This window comes from Microtus pennsylvanicus, chromosome 9, assembly GCF_037038515.1.
Source record: "Microtus pennsylvanicus isolate mMicPen1 chromosome 9, mMicPen1.hap1, whole genome shotgun sequence".
NCBI lineage: Eukaryota > Metazoa > Chordata > Mammalia > Rodentia > Cricetidae > Microtus > Microtus pennsylvanicus.
Window position 1 is genome coordinate 39,733,596 of NC_134587.1, and position 19,960 is coordinate 39,753,555.

The 19,960-nt window shown below is 57.5% G+C and overlaps 3 protein-coding genes across 8 annotated transcripts; all 3 read right to left on the minus strand.

The window, feature by feature from the left end:
- Positions 1-44: 44 nt before the first annotated feature.
- Mamdc4 (MAM domain containing 4) lies at positions 45-10,643 on the minus strand. 6 transcript variants are annotated; one of them, XM_075985421.1, is made up of 29 exons: positions 8,897-10,523; positions 7,834-7,944; positions 7,589-7,762; positions 7,377-7,502; positions 7,107-7,237; positions 6,936-7,020; positions 6,720-6,845; positions 6,352-6,489; positions 6,178-6,266; positions 5,716-5,889; positions 5,386-5,505; positions 5,173-5,302; positions 4,947-5,072; positions 4,723-4,854; positions 4,513-4,637; positions 4,321-4,432; positions 4,092-4,208; positions 3,868-4,002; positions 3,628-3,764; positions 3,337-3,556; positions 3,122-3,259; positions 2,919-3,037; positions 2,740-2,830; positions 2,460-2,606; positions 2,221-2,355; positions 1,992-2,119; positions 1,807-1,915; positions 1,194-1,366; positions 45-1,033 (listed from the first exon to the last, which is right to left on the minus strand). In XM_075985421.1, exons 1-29 carry the CDS (start codon positions 8,940-8,942, stop codon positions 932-934), a joined length of 3,696 nt encoding a protein of 1,231 aa, XP_075841536.1. In that variant the 5' UTR covers positions 8,943-10,523; the 3' UTR covers positions 45-931. The 6 variants fall into 6 exon arrangements, with proteins under 6 accessions (XP_075841536.1, XP_075841535.1, XP_075841540.1 ...); XM_075985420.1 differs by having other exon boundaries at positions 4,947-5,505; XM_075985425.1 differs by having other exon boundaries at positions 6,689-6,845; positions 7,589-10,523.
- Phpt1 (phosphohistidine phosphatase 1) lies at positions 10,619-12,158 on the minus strand. The gene is made up of 3 exons (XM_075985429.1): positions 11,849-12,158; positions 11,355-11,479; positions 10,619-10,886 (listed from the first exon to the last, which is right to left on the minus strand). Exons 1-3 carry the CDS (start codon positions 12,003-12,005, stop codon positions 10,794-10,796), a joined length of 375 nt encoding a protein of 124 aa, XP_075841544.1. The 5' UTR covers positions 12,006-12,158; the 3' UTR covers positions 10,619-10,793.
- A 441-nt stretch (positions 12,159-12,599) lies between these two features.
- On the minus strand, positions 12,600-19,772 carry Ajm1 (apical junction component 1 homolog). The gene is made up of 3 exons (XM_075985426.1): positions 18,918-19,772; positions 17,349-17,462; positions 12,600-17,263 (listed from the first exon to the last, which is right to left on the minus strand). Exon 3 carries the CDS (start codon positions 17,203-17,205, stop codon positions 14,281-14,283), a length of 2,925 nt encoding a protein of 974 aa, XP_075841541.1. The 5' UTR covers positions 17,206-17,263; positions 17,349-17,462; positions 18,918-19,772; the 3' UTR covers positions 12,600-14,280.
- Positions 19,773-19,960: the final 188 nt, after the last annotated feature.

The window sequence follows — 19,960 nt, forward strand, 5'->3', positions numbered from 1 at the left end:
GGGGATAAAAGCAGGCATCCTTCGTGGTAGATACCTCACAGGGACCCTGTCTGCTCAGAGAAGTGGGCATCAGTCAGCTCTGTGATACCTGAAGATACAGGGTGGTACCATGTCGCTCGCACCATGTCCCACCACCTCTTTCCCATGGAGCTGGGTTTTGGACAGACAGAAGCCTAGCTTGGAACATAACGGTATCTGTGGCAAGGACAGGTTTCCTTGGACAGGAAAGGAGCTCCTGATTGCTGGGGTGTGGGTGTCTATGCCCCTTCCCTCAGGGCCCTCAGTCCTCAGTGAGGCCACAGCTGAGGGTTTATGTGGAAGATGGCACTTCAGAAACCGTTCCTGGAACAGGTGTGTCACCAGCACATCACCAGGATCCTGGGCCAGGGTGGCAGCCCAAGATCTCTTCTCACGTCTTTAGTCCAATCCTGCTGTAAGACATGATGGCCATACCCACTGACCTCAGCGCCACCACTTGCAGCCCAAGGGCTGTCCAGGCCTTTATCTGAGGTGGCATTTCTCACCATACCAGTTTCACGGCACCATGTCCATTTTCCTGCATCTATGGGGTGATCCCATCATCACGGCACAAAATCATCTGGTAAGTTAGAAGCAGAGCCCATTCCTTGCTGGCTAGGGTGGTGAATCCTGTAATTTCTGAGCTGCACCAAAAGCAATGAGGGGGTTCCACATCCACTCCCTGAATTTTGTCTCTGGTCTTGAACCCTGGTGGCCATGATATATCATGCCAAGTACAGTGTATATGAAATGCAGTCTGAAAGCTTGGGTTGCTCTCACTGGTGAAGAACATTTATTCACAGTGCAAGGATCCCTCTACCCTTGATCACACCAGAGGGCAAAGTCACCAGATGGAGGAAGAGCTGTAGAAACTAAGCATGACCCAATCCGTACATCCAGGCCCAAACGGAGGTTAGGCATCTGAGGGCTGAATGCTGTGGGAGTTGGCATGAGGGGCCAGGCCTTGTCTGGTTGGAGAGCTGCTGGTGATGGATTCTGGGAGGGTAACTTGATCCTAGGAAGAAGGAGGAATATTGGACAACTGCCGTTGAAAGACAGCCTGGACCTGGACAGGTAGGGCAAGGTGCCTCTTCTCAAGTCCAGCCCACCACTGCTTTCCCATCATCGAGCATGGAGACAGAATCTCCCACTTGCCCACATCTGGGGGTTCCTACCGCATTGAAGAGGATGTTGTCAAAACCAGAGGATGCTGTATCTGTACTCCTATGAAAGGGGAAGCGCTTCTGTAGCCAACGCCAACCCCCAAGGCCCAGGAGCACCAGGAACACGAAGAAGAGGAGGGCCCCTCCAACAGCAACTGGCACAGACACAGCTGCTGCCATTTCACCTGAGGGCAGAGAGGGTACTTGGGTTCTCCAAACAGCTCCCAGTCCTTGTGTCAGGGTTCTGTTTCCAGGACTACTGGCAAGGAATGAGCCTGGGCTGCCTAATGCCTCCAGCCCTTGCTGGCTTCCAGGTTTGCCCTTATTCATGTCAGCACAATACTGCAGAGCTGCTCCACCTCTTCGTCCCAGCATGACGGAAGCCAGTGACTGCCAAACACAGCTCCCATTGTGGTCTCCAGCTTAGCCTGGCAGCTCCTTCGAGACAGTTCTCACCCAGGAGACAGTGAAAGCTGGTGCAGCCCCTGTGTACAGCCCACCCCTTATGGGTACGGTTCTGTGAGGCATAGGCAGGAGAGCACAGAACCCAGTCCTGGTTCAGCTGGTTTCCTGAGCTGGGCACAGTACTCGGAGCCATCTCAGCCATCCTGGGCCCAGTGCTTACCCTGGCTAGGTGCAGGCTGCTGGCAGTGCTGTCCTGCCAAGTACTCCACATCATCTAGGGCTATGGGTCCCAGAGCTGGCTGGCCACCCAGAGTGGCTTCAAAAACAATCTGATGGGGAAGGGAAAGCTGATGAGTATCTGCAGGGACAGGAGAGGGAGGGAGGACAGCTGCCCTGGGAACTCACCTGGAACTCCTCAGAGCTGGACACTTGGATCTGGGCTCGTATCCACTGGTGCCGCAAGCGCCCTCCCTGGCTCCACACAGCTAGCTGGCCTCGGGCACTGCTCAAAAGCACCCTCAACTCGCCCTTATCTGAGAGCAGGGACCAGGGCAGGTCAGCTCAGCTTCCTGGAGGATACCTTTGTGCTTAACCTGAGCCACAGTTCCCCTACACCCAGGACCCAGCCACTCACAGAAATGCTCAGGAAAGCCCATGTAGTACCAGAAGCGGAGGCAGGAGGCTGTGGTTGCTGGCAGTGGCTCACTGCGCAGCCAGGCTGCTTGGCCCCCAGGACCGAGCACGCTGGTTTCAAAGAAAGAAAAGTGGCCTGGAAATGAGAGGGTGGATGTGCTGGCTCACTTGACGTGATGGTCTCTAACTTGAGGAACGTTGAGTGAACACAGCCCCGGTCCCACTACAGCCAGTGCGCACCTGCCTCTGTACCCAGGGTATGGTCCACTGTGGGTCTGGGGTAGCGCGATGGGGTGGCTCCGCTGCTCCAGTCCCAGCTGTACCCACCTAGGCTGGGCCAAGCCAGGTGACTCCACCCACACAGGCCAGATTCAAAGTCACAGGACCCTGCAAGGAACTAACAGGTAAGCAGAGCTGCCCCAGTAAGCATCACCATGCCTGGGGCAGGGCCAGGTGGGGGCAAAACGCAGAGAATTGTTTTTGCCATAGATATGTACTCAGGCCACAGCAAGCTGCTCACCTGGCTGAGCACAGGGCCCATCTCGGAGGAGGAGGTCATCCAGAGCCATGTAGGAATGCTCCACACCTGCGGCCACAGCCTCAAACACTACCTACAGGGTGCCGAGCCACAGATCACACAGGCTGGTCTAGCAACTCTTGAGGATGACAGAGATTCCCTCCCCCCGCCCAGGCACTCACCCTCCAGGCCTGCTCGGCCTGCACATTCACACTGCTCAGACGCCAGGCAAATCCACCATGGGCACTGATGCTGAGCTCCTGACGCCTTGTGTCCTCTTCCACGTGGACCCTCAGGGTGCCTACCCACCGAGAACCAGCCAGGTTAGCTGCCTTAGGGGTTCCCTAGTTGTGGACGGGCCCTTCCCTTTTCTGTAGCCTCTCACCTGGGTTATGAAGGCTAAAATGGTACCAGAAGGTTAGGCAGGCAGGCTGGGTCAGGGGCTGGTGCTCCTCTGAGGTCAGAGAGGCCACATGACCCTTGGGCAGTACATTTGGACTGGTGTCCACCATCATGTAGTACCCTGGGGGAAGGGAGACCAGCATCAGCTTGCTTTCCCCTGGCCAGCCCTTTGTACCCCCATCCCAGCCAGAGCAGTACCTTGGGCTGTTTCTGTGGTATGGTCTATCCAAGGACCCCAAGGAGCATGGCCTGAGGCATTACTCTGGCGCTTCCACAGCCCTAAGCCCCCTGGAGAGAAGCCGCAGTCAGAGTCTTCAAAGGAACAGCTCTTGGGGGCCCAGCAGGGGCCTGGCCGCACAGCTATGTCATCCAGGGCCATTGTGCCATGGTAGCCATCCCGGAGGCCTTCAAACAGCAGCTGAGGGTAGAGAGTGGTAATTGGCGGGGGCCAACCCTACACCATCTACCAAGTGCCAAGCTCACCCTCACCTGGTACTTGGTTCTAGCCTCTAGCTGGTGGTGAAGAGTGACCCAAGCCTGGTGCCAGCGGTTGCCATGGGTGCCCAACCTGGACCACAGTAGTGTGTCTTCCTCCCCATCCTTCCTCATGGCCAGGCGCAGTGTCCCTGAAGAGGAGTGGAGTTTAAAGGGGAACAGACCCCAACTCCTGGTGCCTCAGGGTGCAGTGGGCGCCAGGTACATGCAGAGGGTCTAACAGCTCAGACTCACCAATCTGGGGCCCATACAGATGGTACCAGAAGCTGAGACATTCCTTGGGGGCAAGCGGCACCTGGGGTCTTGTAAGCAAGAGAGCACCTTGTCCACGAGCAGGTGGGTCTGTGGGATCCAGGAACATGAAGAAACCTACAAGGGATGGAAAGCTGAGCTTCAGAAATGCTCTCCCAGTTTGCGCTCCCCTCCCAGGCCTCAGAGAACCACGGGAACTCCCCTACCTTGGCCAGTGGTGTGGTCGTACTCAGAGCCATGGCTTCTTACACGGTGCCAGTGGGCATCTGTGAGGTGGCTTGTGTGCCAGCTGCATGAGTCCCGTTCAAAGTTACAGGAGACCTCTGGGAGTGGGGTGGGGTGGGGTGAGGTCAGCACCCCACCCCTGGCCCCCATTCCCACTGTGATAAGGATTAGAGATTGACTGGGTAGAGATGGGAGGTGGGCAGGAGAGACCTTGGTCACTCTTAGTGGTCACTGTGGGGTCGCAGTCTCTCAGGGTCACATTATCCACCCCAGCCCTCTGCTGGCCAGGGCCATCCAAGTCCACCAGACTGACGAACTCCAGCTTTGAGCAGGTAGAGGGAAAGGACTGTAAGCTAGGGGCAGGCTCATTATAGATTCCCCATCCTGGATTGCTGTCCTCACCTGGAATGGTCGATGGCGTGCCCCAAGAAGAACCTTCTCCACCGTCCATCCCCTGCTGCTGCTGCTTGGGGCCTGCCACACCAGCTCCCGGAAGCCATTCTGTACTACAACCAGTGCCAAGAAACCTGACCAAGGGAGTTTGTGTGGGTGGGTGATCCTCAGACCCTGTCCACATGCAGGTGGCCTCCGGGGCCAAAAGGCATATAGTACCTTGGGGATGACTGTGAAAACAGTAAGCCATGTGGAGTTCACAGCGAGGACCAGAGGGGCCCAGGGCAGGTGTGAGAGTCCGGGCCTCAGATCTTAGCTGCCCCCAGGCCTTCTGCAGAGACAGGAAGTGCCCTATGGGAAGAACAAGGTACCCTGCACTGCTCTGGTATCCCTGTCTTACACACACTCTCCAAGAGGGGGCTCCTGTGGGAAAGTGGCCTTACCAGGAACATCCCAGTTGGCATCCCTGGCAGGCTTCCTGTTCTGGACTTCAACCCGTTGCCACTGCAGCTTTCCTATACTGATGTCCTCCCAGCCCCCGGCAGAGGCAGACTCAAAGTCTGTGGTGCCTGCAACAACAGTAGCCTGCTCTGGAAGGCAGCAAAGCCCAGATCCCTGGCCTGCCCGGGCCCCCTGCACACATGGAACCCAGGCTCTGCCCGGCCTCACCACACTTCCACTCATCCTCGCCCTCGGCGCACTGCTGCTGGAAATCACAGAGCTGCTCCGGGGGCACACACAGCTCTCCACAGGAGAGATGCCCTGGCTCGCAGGCGTTCTGGGGCAGCCTGATGGACGTCTGGGGACAGAGCATGATGACTGCAGAGTGGACACTGGAGTAGGACTGGGGTCGGGCTGGAGTGAGTGAGGATCTGGCTTTACCTGGGCAGGCCTGGGGAGGGCCTTGGGCATATCACCGGGAGCAAGTCTGCAGTAGTTGGATATGATGAGGTCATCCAAGCCCACAATGCCTCCTGGACCAGTCTCCCCAGCTAGGAGGATCTGAGGACAGGGAGGGCTCAGGGAGGGCCAAACATTATTCTGTCCTGTCTTCCTTCTTATATGCCCCTCCCCCACACCCCTGCACTGTTCACTGCCAGACACTCTCAAACTCTCCCACTGAGCAGCCCTCAAGAGTGACGACAAGGCATGCCATGTTCTGCGCATGCTCTAGCAGGGTTCCCTGGATCCCACCCCCGATCCCAGCCTCACTCGGAATGGGTGGGCACTCTGAATGTCAACCCGGTCTCTGACCCAGGCCGTCCCCAGCTCTCCACGGTGGCTCCGCAGGAGGACAGGAGCCTGGGTGGCGTTGAGCCCCTGTGCCTGCAGGAACAGCTGCAAGCGGCTGGCCTCAGATCCATGCAGGTAGTAATAGAAGGTGAGCTGAAAGAGAAGACATCTCTGGTTGCCAGGGCCCTCTGGCATCTAAACAACCAGGAAGGGCAAGCCAGGTGGTGGTGGCGCACGCCTTTAATCCCAGCACTTGGGAGGCAGAGGCAGGCGGATCTTTGTGAGTTCTAGACCAGCCTAGTCTACAAGAGCTAGTTCCAGGACAGGCTCCAAAACCACAGAGAAACCCTGTCTCGAAAAAACAAACAAAAAAAAAAAAAAAAACAACAACCAGGAAGGGCAACCCCATGTGTCTCTTATTGTTTCGCACACCCATCTTACCGAGCAGTTGTAGGGGACTGAGGCTTGGAACTCAGGGCTAAAGAGGACGGCAGCGGTGCCAGGCTTGGCCTCAGAGACTAGGAAGAACCCTGTGAGAGAGGGCAATGTGGGCCAGGGTCACTGGGAGAGAGATGGATGGACAGGGCCATGTCCAGGGTCCCTTGGAGACCTCACCATATGCACTGTTCTGGCTGTGATCTCGGTGGGGCCAGGCAGGGCTCACCACGCTGCCAGCACTGCAGTTCCGGGTCCAGTTCTCCAACTGGTTCCATGGTCCCAGGCCCGTCTCAAAGTCAGTGGCCATGTGGTGGCCTAAGGAGTGGGGTCGAGGCATTATCAGGGCCACTGAGCAGGACTTTATGTCGTCAGACGGCCCTGGTTCCAGGGAGACACTGGCTGTCCCATCCGGAATGGCTATGCCCATGTCTGCTTTCCTGGACTAGCCCCAGTGGTTTTTGAAGGACTCAGAGATCAAGGTCTAGCCTCCCCGTCTCATTCTGTAGTCCCTCACCCTGCCCGGCCCAGGATGGCCCCAGCCTCACTGCAGATGAGCGGGTCTTCGTCAGATCTGTCCCCACAGTTGTCTTCGCCGTCACACAGCTGGTGGGGCTCCACACAGGCCTTGTTCTGGCAGTGGTGCTGTCCCAGGGGGCAGCTGGCCTGAGGGACTGGGGTGGAAGATAGTTAGGCCACTGTGGCCTCAGGGAGGTGGGCAGTGAGGGTCTCCCAGCTTTGGACAGGGTGAGCTACAGTCTTACCAGGCAGCCCACAGTCCCGGAACTCCACATCATCCAAGGCCACGGCACCCCTGTGTGTGGCATTTCGGGTGGCAGAAAATGTCACCTGGAGAGAGGAAAAGGGTCCTTAGGACCTAGGCCAGTGCCCAGAACCTCCCCATGGTCCCCAGCCTAGAAGACCACCCAGCTTACTTTGAAGTCACCCTGGACACGGCCAGTGTTCACTGCCAGCCGCTGCCAACCAGGACCCCAGGGTCCTGAGCTCTGCCACAGGGTCAGTGTCTCCACACCATGAATCAGCTCCAGTCGCAGCTCAGCAGCATCTGCAGTGTTTCTGAGTGGTCCTGGGGCGTCTTCAACCCCCGGTGCCTCCCTCCCGCCCACCAGCTGTACCCCAGCCCTCATCCTGGAGTATCCTCCTGTTTCTGTAGCCCCGCTTCCTCGCCCAGCCACAGCACGCACCTCGAGAAGCTGTGTGGTACCAGAGCCTCAGTTCACAGGTAGGGGCTGCCTCACGCATGACAGGGGAGCGCAGAGTGGCAGTGGCCGCCTCCTTCCCATGGTGGGTTCCCACAGCCATGTACCAGCCTGGCCCAAGGTGAGAGGTTAGGTGGCCAGACAGGAAGCCAAGCTGGGAGAACAGGGTGCATGCACAGGGATTCCCTAGGTGTTACCCAAGTCAGTGCCCTGTGTGTGGTCAGAACGAGGCCCAGGACCACCCAGCACTGCTCCTGCCCGGTCTCGAAGCCAGCTGTAGCCGGAGGTGCTGATATCCTGCCAGCCACAAGAGTCCTGCTCGAAGCTGCAGGAGAAAGGGCTACTCGGGAAGGTGGAGGCACCGTGGAAACCTACGAGAATGAGTGCTCAGCGGTCTGCCTTCACACCGCCACTCCTTGCCACTCCCACCCGACCAGCTCACCACACTGGGCTTCATCTGAACAGTCTCCGCAGTCACACACAAAGTTGCATACGGCTTCGACAGGACTTCTGCAGTGGCCGGGGACCCAGGTCTTGCCTAGGGACTGCGCAGCTGGCAGAGTAAGAACCAAGTGAGCGGAGGGCAAGGGGACTGGCTGCTTTTATTTTTTTAAACACACATATAGGTATGTATGTATGTATGTGTGTACATGTATGTGCTATGCAACAGGTGTGGAGGTCAAAGGACAACTGAGGTGGGAACCATTTATTTCCTTCCACCATGCGGGGCCCAGGGATTGCACAAACGCCATCAGGCTTGACAGCAAATGTCTTTACCTTCTGTAAAGACATTTACAGCCACGAGTGGCAACCCCAGACCCGACTGACTTCAGTGTTAAGCCCTGCGAGATCACATAGAGAGGAACCTGGCATCTGCCAAGAACTGCCACTGAGGCTCTACATCAAAAGCAGACAAAATGCATTCCCCTTCCTAGTCCCACAGAGCCCCTGCATGCCAGAGAGGGGAAACGGCTCTTAACAAGAAACACCCCATATGGAAGGCACAGGAGCCCACATAACTAGGAATTAGAAGTGTTTCCAGTAAGTAGGGTCTCCCTACTCCCCCAAAAGACATACTGAGCTGGGCAGTTGGCGCACGCCTTTAATCTCAGCACTCGGGAGGCAGAGGCAGGCGGATCTCTGTGAGTTCGAGGCCAGCCTGGTCTACAAGAGTTTGTTCCAGGACAACTAGGACTGTAACACAGAGAAACTCTGTCTCAAAAAACCAAACCAAACCAAACCAAACAAAGACACACTGAAGATGACCAAGGAACTTCCACATGTTCCACAATGGGAAAGTAGCAGGCAAAGGCTCTCAGTGAGCTGGGTAGATGGTCACCTATGATGGCCCGTGGCCTCTCCTCTAGGACAGCGAGATAAGATTTACATAGGCAATGTCAAGCCCAGTTGGCTTGTCTTGGATGCCCTCATTGTAGACAACTCGCTTCTGACAAGTTCCTGTATCTGCCCTGACACCAACTGGGTCCATACAGTAGTTTACTTACCCATAAATAGGGCCACGGTTGAAAGGAGGTGGCTAGGCAGGTGCATGGCCAGGCTGGAGGGAGGATGTCCTGGTAGTAGTGAGGCTGTGTAGCCTAGAGGAGCCTTTACTCAGTGATCAGTCTACAGTGGCCTCACAGGCTGACTTAGCTCTCAGTGGAAAGGGCTCAGCTCCTTTATACCTGCAGCCCCTCAGCTGGGTCGCATCCAGTGATGACAGGCCGAGCATCGGCTGTAAAAGTATCTCTAGAAGGGGGCCCTGCTTGGCTTTCTGACCAAAGGTCAGGTCATGAGCATCCTGTGCATCCACCCAGCCCTGCCCTGCCCTTCCCACTGGAAGCTTCTATTGGAATGTGGAGAGGTTGGGGACCCCACTTGCAAGGCTCTAAGATTCTCAGATGAGGCCTTCAGCCCCGCCCTGGTGCGGACCAAGGATGTCAGGGCGGTCTACTCAATGGCTTCCTTCACTCTGTGCTCAGGGGCTCAGAGCAGGATAAGTCCAGCATCGACAGCCTGCCTCTGTGGACCAGAACAAGTCCCATGTCAGGATACCACCTGCAACTCAAGCTGTGTCACCCTGCCCACTATTCTGGTGTGTGTGTATCTGCGCGTGCATATGTGACAAGGTCTCATGTGACCCAGGCTGCCCTGAACTCACTATGGGGATAACTTCTGATCCCCCTGCCTCCACCTCTCAAGTACTAAGATTAAAGATGTCTTTGCCACACTTAGCTTATGCAGTACTCCAGACTGGACATGGGGATTTCGTGTATACCAGGCAAGCACTCCAACCAACCAAGCTCCATCTTGAGCCTCCTGTTCGCCTTTAGAACCTGTCCCGAGCAGCCATGTGCTAGGTGGCCCACGATAGGAAAGTCTTGATGAACACAAATGCTCATTTTCCCACAGTTGAGGCAGGAGGGATGTCGGAGTTTTGAAGAGCTTGTCATATGGAGCTAGGCTCTGCCTACGACTTATTTTACTGTGACCTCGGGGCTTGTCTCACCTGAGCCTGTCTGCTGGCCTATACAAGGGTATCTCAGTAAGGTCTACTCGCAGTCTACAGGGACATCATGAGCTAACAAAGGCTGGCCCAAGTGCGTGGTAAGGGATCCCCCAGCCCTGGCTTTCCCTAGTACCCACTATAAAGGCACACTGTGCATTGGGACTTCTTAGAGCAGGGATTAAGTTTGTCCCTATCCTGTTCAGTGAGGTGGCGTTGGTACAGAGACTTAGGCTCATGGGGTGTGAATGGTCCAGGGACTTAGACACATACGAGGTCAGAAATCCTGAGTGAGTAAGACATAGGTAGTTAGCGTGCAGCCGCAGGGTCTTAAAGGTTGTGGGCACCGTGATTCTTCCCTGCTGATACTCAGAGGTATCAGGCTGGGACTGAGAACAGACGGACAATGCAGCCAGCCTATCAGCTGGCCAGGAGAGTGGTGCCAGGACCCTTTCCTGTTGGTATTCCTAGAACTACAGGAAGGGGGCACCTGTGGGCACCCCAGGAATTGACTTCTTGTGCAAGATCTTGTGGGGCCTCTTTTCAGATGTCCTTGGGGATAGCAGCTTCATGGAGGAGCAATCAAGCCATAAATGGCAGCAACTCAGGGGCCCCTTACCTGAATCCAAAAGGCTGAGTATGCATCAACAGTCCCCAGGGCCTCCTGAGCTGAGCAGGTATATCCTGGGGCAACCCAAAGGTAGCAAAGCTAAGACACAAGTCAGGGACTAGCAGGCTTATCAAAGCTTTTAATTCCTATGGACCAGACTGTTCTGGCTTCCGAGGCCTGGCAGGTGGCATGTTGCCAAAAGTACAAAAGGAAAGCACGGGGCCAGTCCTTCAAGAGACGACACAGCAAGAGCAGAGTCCTGACTTAGTTGCTGGGGAGCAGGGCCTCAGTAGCCATCGTCAGCCCAGGTGACCTCATAATCAGGATACTTGGCTTTGATCTTCTCAGTTGAAACCGAGTGCTGGGCACGACCATAACCCTAGAGAGAAGATGACCACTAGTCTGCCTGGTCTTTTGTTTTCTGAGTCCACCCAGCAGGCACACTAATAGCAGGCAGGGGAAAAGTAACCAAACCCTACCATCCTAACCATGCTGGGAACAGAATGGGCTGGGTAAGTGATGCCTGAGGCTTCAGTGTGGTCTTTATGGAAAGAGATGGAGATGGCCAGGGCTTTGAGTTTGATCCCAGCACTGACTGCCCCAAGCCTCTCCGCCCCCAAAGAGCCAGGACACAGACCCAGAAGGCTCTACAATGAGGGAGTACAGCCCAAGGCAGGTGGTTTTCAACCACCCTGATGTCATATGGGAAATGTGGGGAAAAGAAGTCACAGCCTTGAAGGGTTCTGTAGCTTCAACCTTGTGAGTCCCAGAGGTGGTCTGAGTAGCAGGTAGGGGAGTCGCGCTCACAAGGTCAGTCTGGCCTAAGGGACTGGGGACCGGAGCTCACCATAGAGTAGCCATACACGTGTATCTTCCTGTCCTGGCTTTGATGGGAGATGCGTCCGCCGCCTAGGCACTCACAATCATAGCCATTCTTTTGCAGCTCGCCTGACACTTTGTCATAAATATCCGCTGGAGTGGGGAGAGGGGCCTTAGGATATGCCCTAGTCGCCATTGTTGGCCCCATAATGGATTCTAGGGCTGGATATAGGGGTTTGAAGCTCCAGGTCTTGGTGGTCTTTTTCCCAGTGGAGATGAGCCCCTCCCCCGCAGGCACAAGGATGAACGGAAGATACTTTCGAAGAGGGAGAGGGGACTAAAAAGGGTCCGGCCTCGCACTCCTTTCTGCCCCAAACCCCGACTTTTCTAGGTCAGCCTGGCTAAGTGTTAGTACAAGGCACAGTACATTAGCATTCACAGCTCCGCCACCAGCAGCTGCAAGGTTCAGGCCCCGCCCCTAACCTTCGTCCCACCCCACAGGCACAGAGGCCCCGCCCTCACCGTGGTACTCTGCCCATTTGTATCCACGCACGATTTCCTTGCACTCCTTCGTCGGATCCTCGGAGGGCGATGCTAAGTGGACTCGAATCAGCACGTACTTGAAGACGCCATCTGAGTCGATGTCCACATCAGGAATCTGAGCGAGGTCCGCCGCCATGTTCCCCGGAGCGCTTGGCCTCAGGACCCCAGAACCCCTTTCCCAGCCCGACCGAGGCCTTAGCGTGCGGGAGGCGGGCCCTTTGGCATCCCCGGCCAATCCCGTGAGGGGATGTTTCCCGAGGCCCAGAGCCTCAGCCAGTTGTATTTCTGGTCTGAGGCACGGATTAGCCAATTGCAACCCAGTTCTTTGCAGCTTTGAGATCTTGAGTCGCTGTTAAAGGAGCTGCGATCTAGGGAAATCAGTGATGCTGTAAGTCAAGTTGCTGGAGGTGGGGCAGCAAAAGAGGATGCACTGACGCATCCCGGCTCCACTCCTGGGTCTTAGGGCTTCAGTTTCCTAGCATAAACCATTAAATCAGAAGTCTTCTTTTCCCCAACATCCGTAAGCCGGAGGACCTCTCTCCCGTCCGGCTTCCCCCTCCACAATAACCTCAGGTCCAAGGTTTCCCGTTGCCAAACTTCTACGCCCCAGACGCTCACCACCATCACCACCACCACCACCACCACCACCACCACCACCACCACCACCACCACCACCACCACCACCACCACCACCACCACCACCACCACCACCACCACCACCACCACAGAGTTAGCAGCAGCTACATTCAAGTTCTATTTTACTTCGTTCGAAAGCATTTGCCCTTTGGAAATGGACGAATTCTTGCCAGGGGCGTTCTTACCAGCCTGCCGCAGGAAGGAATGTGGAGCCCCTGGGGAGGGCGGCAGGCGGTGCGGCAGCAAGTGTTGCAAGGGCGGCATGGGGCAGGTGCTAAGACACAGGCGAAGGTGGGAGCTCTGGGCTGTTCCGGGGACACAGAGCAGGCTACGGGGTGGGGGATAGTGACGCATGCGCACACTGCGCGCACAGGGAGTTGTCCCAGGCTCTCGCGCTGGACCTCCCTTACCTACGAAGGGGCTTCGGGGTTATAGAGAGTACTTGTCCAGCTTCTGGTCTCAAGCCTCTCTGGGTCACACCCTCCAGGGAGCCCTGGGCTCAGATCCGGGTGCAGTTAGGCTGCAGAGGTCCGACAAGGGGCCCAGGGCTGCCTAGGCTTACAGTCTCCATTACACATCAGGCTTTGGCTTCTACTCTCAGCTTGGAGTTCAGCCAGGGCGAGTATGTGGCACTTTTGTGCATAGGTTGGACTCATGTTAAGCCTCAGCACCGGCTCCCTATCGGCTCCCACACCGGGTGGCTCACTACTCTGCACCCCAACCAGTCCCTAGTTAGGGACAGTCCCTGTTCCTTATTCCCAAATCAGTTGGCAGGTAAGTGTTGCTCTATGAAGGGTCCCCTGCTAATTCATCAGCCCACACTTCCCACCTCCCTGGGAGATTAAGGCCTGCGCTTCCATCTTCTCTGGAAAGTGGATTTTTTAGGGCCATCTTGTTGAGTAGGTGTGGATGAGCTCAAACCTCACCCAGCCAGATTTTAACTCTGGTCAGCACACCATCTGCACTCTGCTTCCCCTTCCCTGGTTCCCCTCTGGCTGGATGCTTGAGCCTTGGCCTTGGCCTAAAGACCCCTCGGTATTCTAACTGGTCCTGCAAGGGCCCAGACCAAGGTGACCAGAGGTGAGAGAACCTCAGGACAGGCAGTACTGTTAGGGTGTAGCATCCGCCCTGCCCATTGCCTCAACATCCTAGGGATGCACAGGAACCAGGCCTCTGAAACCTGACACACCCCAGACACAGGAGGAGGGTTAGGGGAGTGCTTGCTTACAGTGAGGACTTTAGGTTTTGGTCAACATTAACTGCTGGACTAGGAGGAAAGGGAATGGATCCAGGGTTGGCGAGCTATAGCAAGCACCCACGAAGTATATCCTTTGTCCCCATGGGATGTGTGTAGTAGTAACCTTCCACTAGAAGGCAGAGCCCAGCGGTCCTCAGGCCCACCCCACCTCCCAGCGGGGAGCACCGAGGGCGAGGACCGGGCTCTTGGGGAGCCCCCTCCCCCTGGCTGACTTGAGAGCCCAAGATGTAGGTAGGATCTGGGTGGTCTGGTTGAAAACAGGAAGGAAGAGAAGCAGCTGATGGGAAACAGGTCGGCGGGGAGTGTGGCAGGGGTGGGCTCCTAGGCAAAGTTAGATGTTTGGAGTGGGTGGAGCTCAGGGCAGAGATTTTGTAGAAGACTAAGGAAGGCTCCTGGGGACTTAGTGGGGCGCTGAACCAGCTGGTCCAGATTCTGGGGGCAGTCTTGATGGATCAGGCTGGGCCTGAGTAGAGTAGGCAGGGCTCTGGTCAGAGCCTGGGCCTAATAGTCCCAAAGCTCACATGATGTCATCTAGCAGATTGGCGCTGGCTACCCAGTCGAGTGCACGCGGCTCGGAAGCAGCCATGATCATGCACATGAAGGGGCGGCCAGTGCGCCGATCGATGGGATAGATGGTGGTAGGTGTGAAGCGCCGGTTAGCCTCAACAAACTCGCAGAGCTGCTCATAGACGCGTGGGAACTCATGGCGAAGGAAGACGCCGCGCAGTCGCAGTTCACGCTGGATGTGGATGAAGGCCACTTCACGTGCGCGCCGGCCAGCCTCACCCTCCTGGTCCAGGCCCGCAGTGCCTGGAGGTGGCGTTAGGATCAGCGTTTCCATGTCTGGCTCTCCACCACGCGCAGGAGGAGGCCGCGTCGGGCTGCCTGCGGCCAGAGCCACCTTGGCAAACTTGCGCACCGTGGGGCCAGGGCTGCGTGGCGCTGGACGGGCAGCGGCTCCAGGGGGTGCAGCTCCAGGGCCCACGGCCACCGACACACTAAGCAGGAAGCACTCCGCGGGCTCATAGAGCCTCCCGGCCGCCGCCAACTCTCGTGCATAGCTACCCAGGGGCGCTGCATGTGTAGCCAGCTCACGCAGTGATAGGTAGGTGGGCGATAGCAGTAGCCCTTCGAGGCCGAAGCGCAGGAAGTTGTCGGCAGAGCCCGGGCTTGGGAAGCCCAAGAACAGCACACCACGGCCGCGCGACAGGAATCCAACACGCGCTATCCGGGAGAAGGCGCGATGCACTGGGCTGCTGTCACGGCAGAACTGCAGCACGTGGCGGCACACGCTGCCCACGCGGCCATACACGCAACGTGCTTTGTGCGCATCCCAGTCCTCTCGGCGGCACAGCCGCGAGCAGTAGTAGGTATAGCAGCTGTGGCATGACTTGAAGTAGAGGCAAGCGTTGAACATGGTCTCTGTCCGCCGACAGCGCGCGTTGGAGCAGGTCATTAAGTCATCCTCGTCGGCGCTGGGCTCCGGGGAAGCGTCGGCTGCCTCCCCTGAGCCAGTGGGCTCCTCGGTGCTGCCAGCCGAGGCCGGGGGTGAGCGCGACGGAGCCAGCGCGGTTGCTCCTCCAGGGCCCGCAGACCGTGAGTCCAGCAGGCGGCGCAGTTGGCGGCCTAAACCTTCGGTGGCAGGCTCTGGGGCCTGGCCTGGTGGCCGTGAGTCGATGACCAGGTCGGTGATGAGCTCGTCCAGCTGCTCGAGGCTGCGCTGGCGGCTGGAGGCAGGGCCCTCAGGGACCTTGGGTGCTGGCTGCCGCTGTCGGCCTCCAGGCAGTTCCCAGCCCCTGGTGGTCGGGCGCTCTACTGAGCGCAGGTCATTGTCCGTGATGGTGATCTCCGGCGTGATGTACCAGTTGCGGCCCAGGCTTTCCCCACCACGGCCCTTTTCTGTAAGTGATGTCTCGGACAGCGACAGTGCTGCATAGCGTCTGGGTGAGGTGGATAGGTTCACTACTACTGGTGGACGCCGGCCTTCCGGGGATGAACCCCGTGTATCCCGAACCTCGCGTCCCAGCAGATTCTCATAGCTGCGGCCGCGTCCTAGAGGGTCTTCACGACGAGGACCAGGAGCCAGGATGTTGTCCCAGGATCGAGAGTAGTGGCGGCTATCGGTCACCAGCCGGGGCGGGCTTGTGCCGGTGCCACCGTGCCACGAGGCCAACAGTGGTCCAGGGGCGGGAGGAGGCACCACCTGAAGGGTGCGGTAAGGCCTCGGGCCCCAATCAGCCCAGGCTGGACTGCTGCGGGGATGCGGGTAAGTGCGAGCCATTATGTCGCGTTCACGGAACCTCCCATAGTCCTCTGTGTAGAAGGTGCGGGCACTGGGGTGTGCCCGGGACTCTTCTGGGACATACCGGGGGACGAAAGGCATTCCGTAGGCTCGAGGAGCCTCCCCGTAGTAGGAACGGGAAGGGGGCTCCTGGATCGGGAAGGTGCGTACTTCCCCAGCATAGTAGCCGCCCCCACGCCTTGGACTGGGTCTGGGGGCTTCTTCGGTCAAGTAGGGCCTGGAGCAGTAGCCATCAAAGGGAAGGCCTGGGCTTGTGGTAAAACTGCCTGTGTAGCCCTCAGGTTCCTCGGTGTAGAAAAATTGGGTGGGACCTGGGGGCGTTGCAAAGGTTTGGCTGCGGTGCTCCAAATAGTCCCGGGACCCAGGCAACGGCCCGTCGCAGTACACTGCTCTGGGATCAGTACAGTACAAGTCACTAGGGGTGGGAGTGCGTGACAGGGTCACATGGCGGGGGCCTGGAATTGTGAGGCCATGGAACTGTGGGACGGTGCGAGCCCAGGGCGCCGCCTCGCTGGGCGCGCAAGATCGCGAGCTTCGGGCGGCGTGCTGCAGCACTGCCTCGTCAGGCTTGATGTCCAAACGGCAGCGGACATGGGGGACGGGTCCTGTGGGTGGTTCGGGTGGTGCACAGCGGCCTGGGGTGGCGCATAGAGGTGCGATGCGTCCGGGGCCGCCACGCTGAGGCTGGAGCTTGATGGGGTGCAGCTCATTGGCGAGAGCCCGTAGCGCAGGGTACGAGGGCTCCTTGTGCGGCGACCCCTCCAACCGCACCGAACGCTGGGTCTCCCGGCCTCTGCGCTGCAGTACTGGCGGCGAAGCTGGAGCAGGCGCCAGGCCATGGGGCCCACGGGGCGCGCTCTTGGAACGGGTGCGGCGCCGCGGCTCGCTGTCTCGGGGCCGGGCGCGCGGTGGCGCGGGCTCGGGAGGTGGCGGCTCTGGGTGTGTCTCCATGGTGGGTTCGTCTAGTGCCTCTAAGAAGTCGAAACTACGGCAGTGGCGCTTGTTGAAAGGCGCGGGCGCAGCTGGCCGGGGCACGGATCGCTCACATGGTTGGCTTTTGGATGTGAGCCCTGGGGCCACCACCTTGATGTCCTGGTACACGGTCGACACCAGCAAGTCCGGCGGGTCCGTGCGGGTCATCTTAAAAGACGTCCCCAGGCTAGCAGTTTCAGTCACTCGGCCTTTCGGGGATTTTGCCCTGGGAGGAGATACCAGTCAGGGCAGCCTCCTTTGCACCCCAGACCCTTTACCCCCACCCCACCCCACGTGCTGGGCCGGCTTACCTGGGGCATAGGGGATGGAGCAGCCCTGGCTGCAGGTCTTGGTCCGGGTTTCTGGTGCTGGCTCCATACCTATATTAGAAGTACCTGCAGGAGAAACCTCACAGGCCATTCAGCCTGCGGGGCAGATATGCCAGGAATTTAGCTTACAGTGAACCCACCGTTCTCCGTGCAGCAGGAACTCCTGAGTCTCTCCCTATACTAGGGTCCGCTAGCTAGGCTTGGGTAGATCAATGGGGGAATATGTGACTGTATTACTGCCCTCTGGTGCCTACAGCTGGAATGGTGGGCTTTTAGATTTCCTTAAGGTGAGACTATAGCCGCCTCCCACCAGCACCGCAGAGGTACCCCTCTGACAGTCAGAGTCCCAGGTGAGACAGTGGTCTCCTCTCCTAGCACTGAAAGTGATCTGGCACTTGGAACAGTCCTTTTTACCTAAGCCTATGTTCTCTCAACTTAATGAGGTCCTAGGCGGAAGAATAACCCCAAAGAGTTTTCTTGGGTCTCAAATATCTTTTCTTTTTGCATAAATCTCTGATCCCAGTTCCATGGATGAAACCCACCAAGCTTGTTAGGGCAGAGAAGGCTACAGAGCGAGAGAACCTCTCCTGTTTTCCATAATTGCAATGACCCCCCACCCCCATTGTGTGCTTGGCATTCCTGAAGCCAGGTCTAGGCTGCAGAACCACGTGGGGGCCATGTGAGCCACAAGCTCATAGTGTCATTTCCCTGAGCTGCAAACTACCACTAGGTACCAAAGGCAGGAGGCTGTCAGCTAGGAGGCAGGCAGAGGGGAGGGTGGGAAAGCAGAGGAAAGGGAGGGAGCCCCTCCCCAGGACAGATTCCTCCCCACTCTGGCTTTGGAAAGCTCCATGGAAACGTGTGGTTGTTCATCCCTGGAGCTATGGACTGGAAAGGATCTAGGCTAATGTTCAGATGTGGGCCACCAGTGTTTGTGGTCCCCAGGGCCTGGAACTGGCTGGAGAAAGAGGGTTTCAGAAGGTGATGACACCCCCTCCCCCCATAAGGCACCTACTCCCAGGACATCTGCTCCAGAGTAAGCTGAGAGTGTGTTGGGGCCTGGCAAGACTTGTATGTGGATGGGCCTTTCAGGGTCAGTTTATAGTCCCAGGTATATAAGGGGCTTTCTGATAGAGGGGCTGCTTTTTTGGAGCCAGGGCTCATTAAGTACCAAGGCTAGTTCCAAACCCAGGTTCATGCCGACCCTATTCGGACCCCTTTCATTCTAAACTCCATGCCAGGTCAGAGTTTGGGCTAGATGACAGGGTCTGAGGCTCCGCCCCAGGAAGGTGACAGCACGCTTTGCTGGCTGCAGCTGTCAGGAGCTGGGCGCTGTGATACCGGCTCTCTGTGGGATGGGGGTACGGTTTGCTTTTGTATCCTAGGTATTTTGAAGACCCTTCCCACACAGCAATCCTTTTCTGGCCTGTCCCGGAGCAGCCATCGCTAGGACCTAGTCTGCGTTGCTTGGGGGCGGGGACTCATCCTTCCGTGCAGCCCCCTCCCGTGCCAACAGCTCCACATGCTGGACGGTTTGGCTTGACCTCTTACCTGGTTATTTCTTCATGAGCTGAGCCCAGGTAGGCTGCATAACCCAAATCGGTTCCGGTGTGTACCTGACCCGGCTATGTAGCCGGTACCGGCAGAAGCTTGGAGGCAGCAGCTCTGATCCTGGCCTGGCTGCTCAGTGCTGCCCCCAGTGGTAATCAGTAGGGTGGTACTTAAAGGGGCCGTGCTGGAAGGGAGATGTCTAGTGGGGTCCAGATACGAGTGATCGCCCTAGCTATCATTTGGGCTATGTAGAGTGAAGGGTCACAAATAGCAGCACCCTCAAAGCACAAGTCTTTGGGTCTGAACATGGGTTCCTTGCACCAAGAAAAGCTTGGCCAGCAGGACTCCAGGCAGGGGCCTGCAAGGAGCCCGAAATCTCGGCTTGGCAGCAGAGAATCTGGGTTTGGGGAGATTCCAGAATGCACGTCTGTGGTTGGACCCAGGTGGGAGCAGATGAGCCCTATTGGCCTCTCACCAGGAATTATCCTCCTTGGCTCTAAAGACGCCAAAATCTCAGCCGGTACCTGGGAGCCATATGGCTTGCTCAGCCTGACGTGTAGCTGCAACCTTCTGTGTCCAGGATAGCCTGGGCTGCCACAGCCTGCTTCCTTTGGGGGAAAGGTCTTCATGTGGTCCATTCCTCATTCTAACCCTGCGTGCCCCTTGTCGGAGGCCCTGGGCTTTCTAGCATTCTACCTTGGTAGATGATGGGCCTAGGATGTCAGATCTAAGTTAAGACCTGCCTTGTTGGGCGCCAGAACTGACAAGACCTCGGTGCTAGGACTCATTATAGACCTTTTCTCCATACCAGGGGTCCAAAAGTTGGGGGTAAAAGGGCCAGGTAATGCTTGCCCCATAGCCTTAGCAGAAAGGTAAGGGAATTCCCCCTCCCAGGCCTAGGAAAGCACTCTCAGCCTTGCCCCCACCCCAGTAGGCGGAGCGTAGTGCTCCGCCTCCAACGTCACTAACAGTGCTAAACGCCAGCCAGCCTCTGGAGGGTTCTCATGGCAACGTGTCCGCAGTGGGCGAGGGTGGAGAGCTGC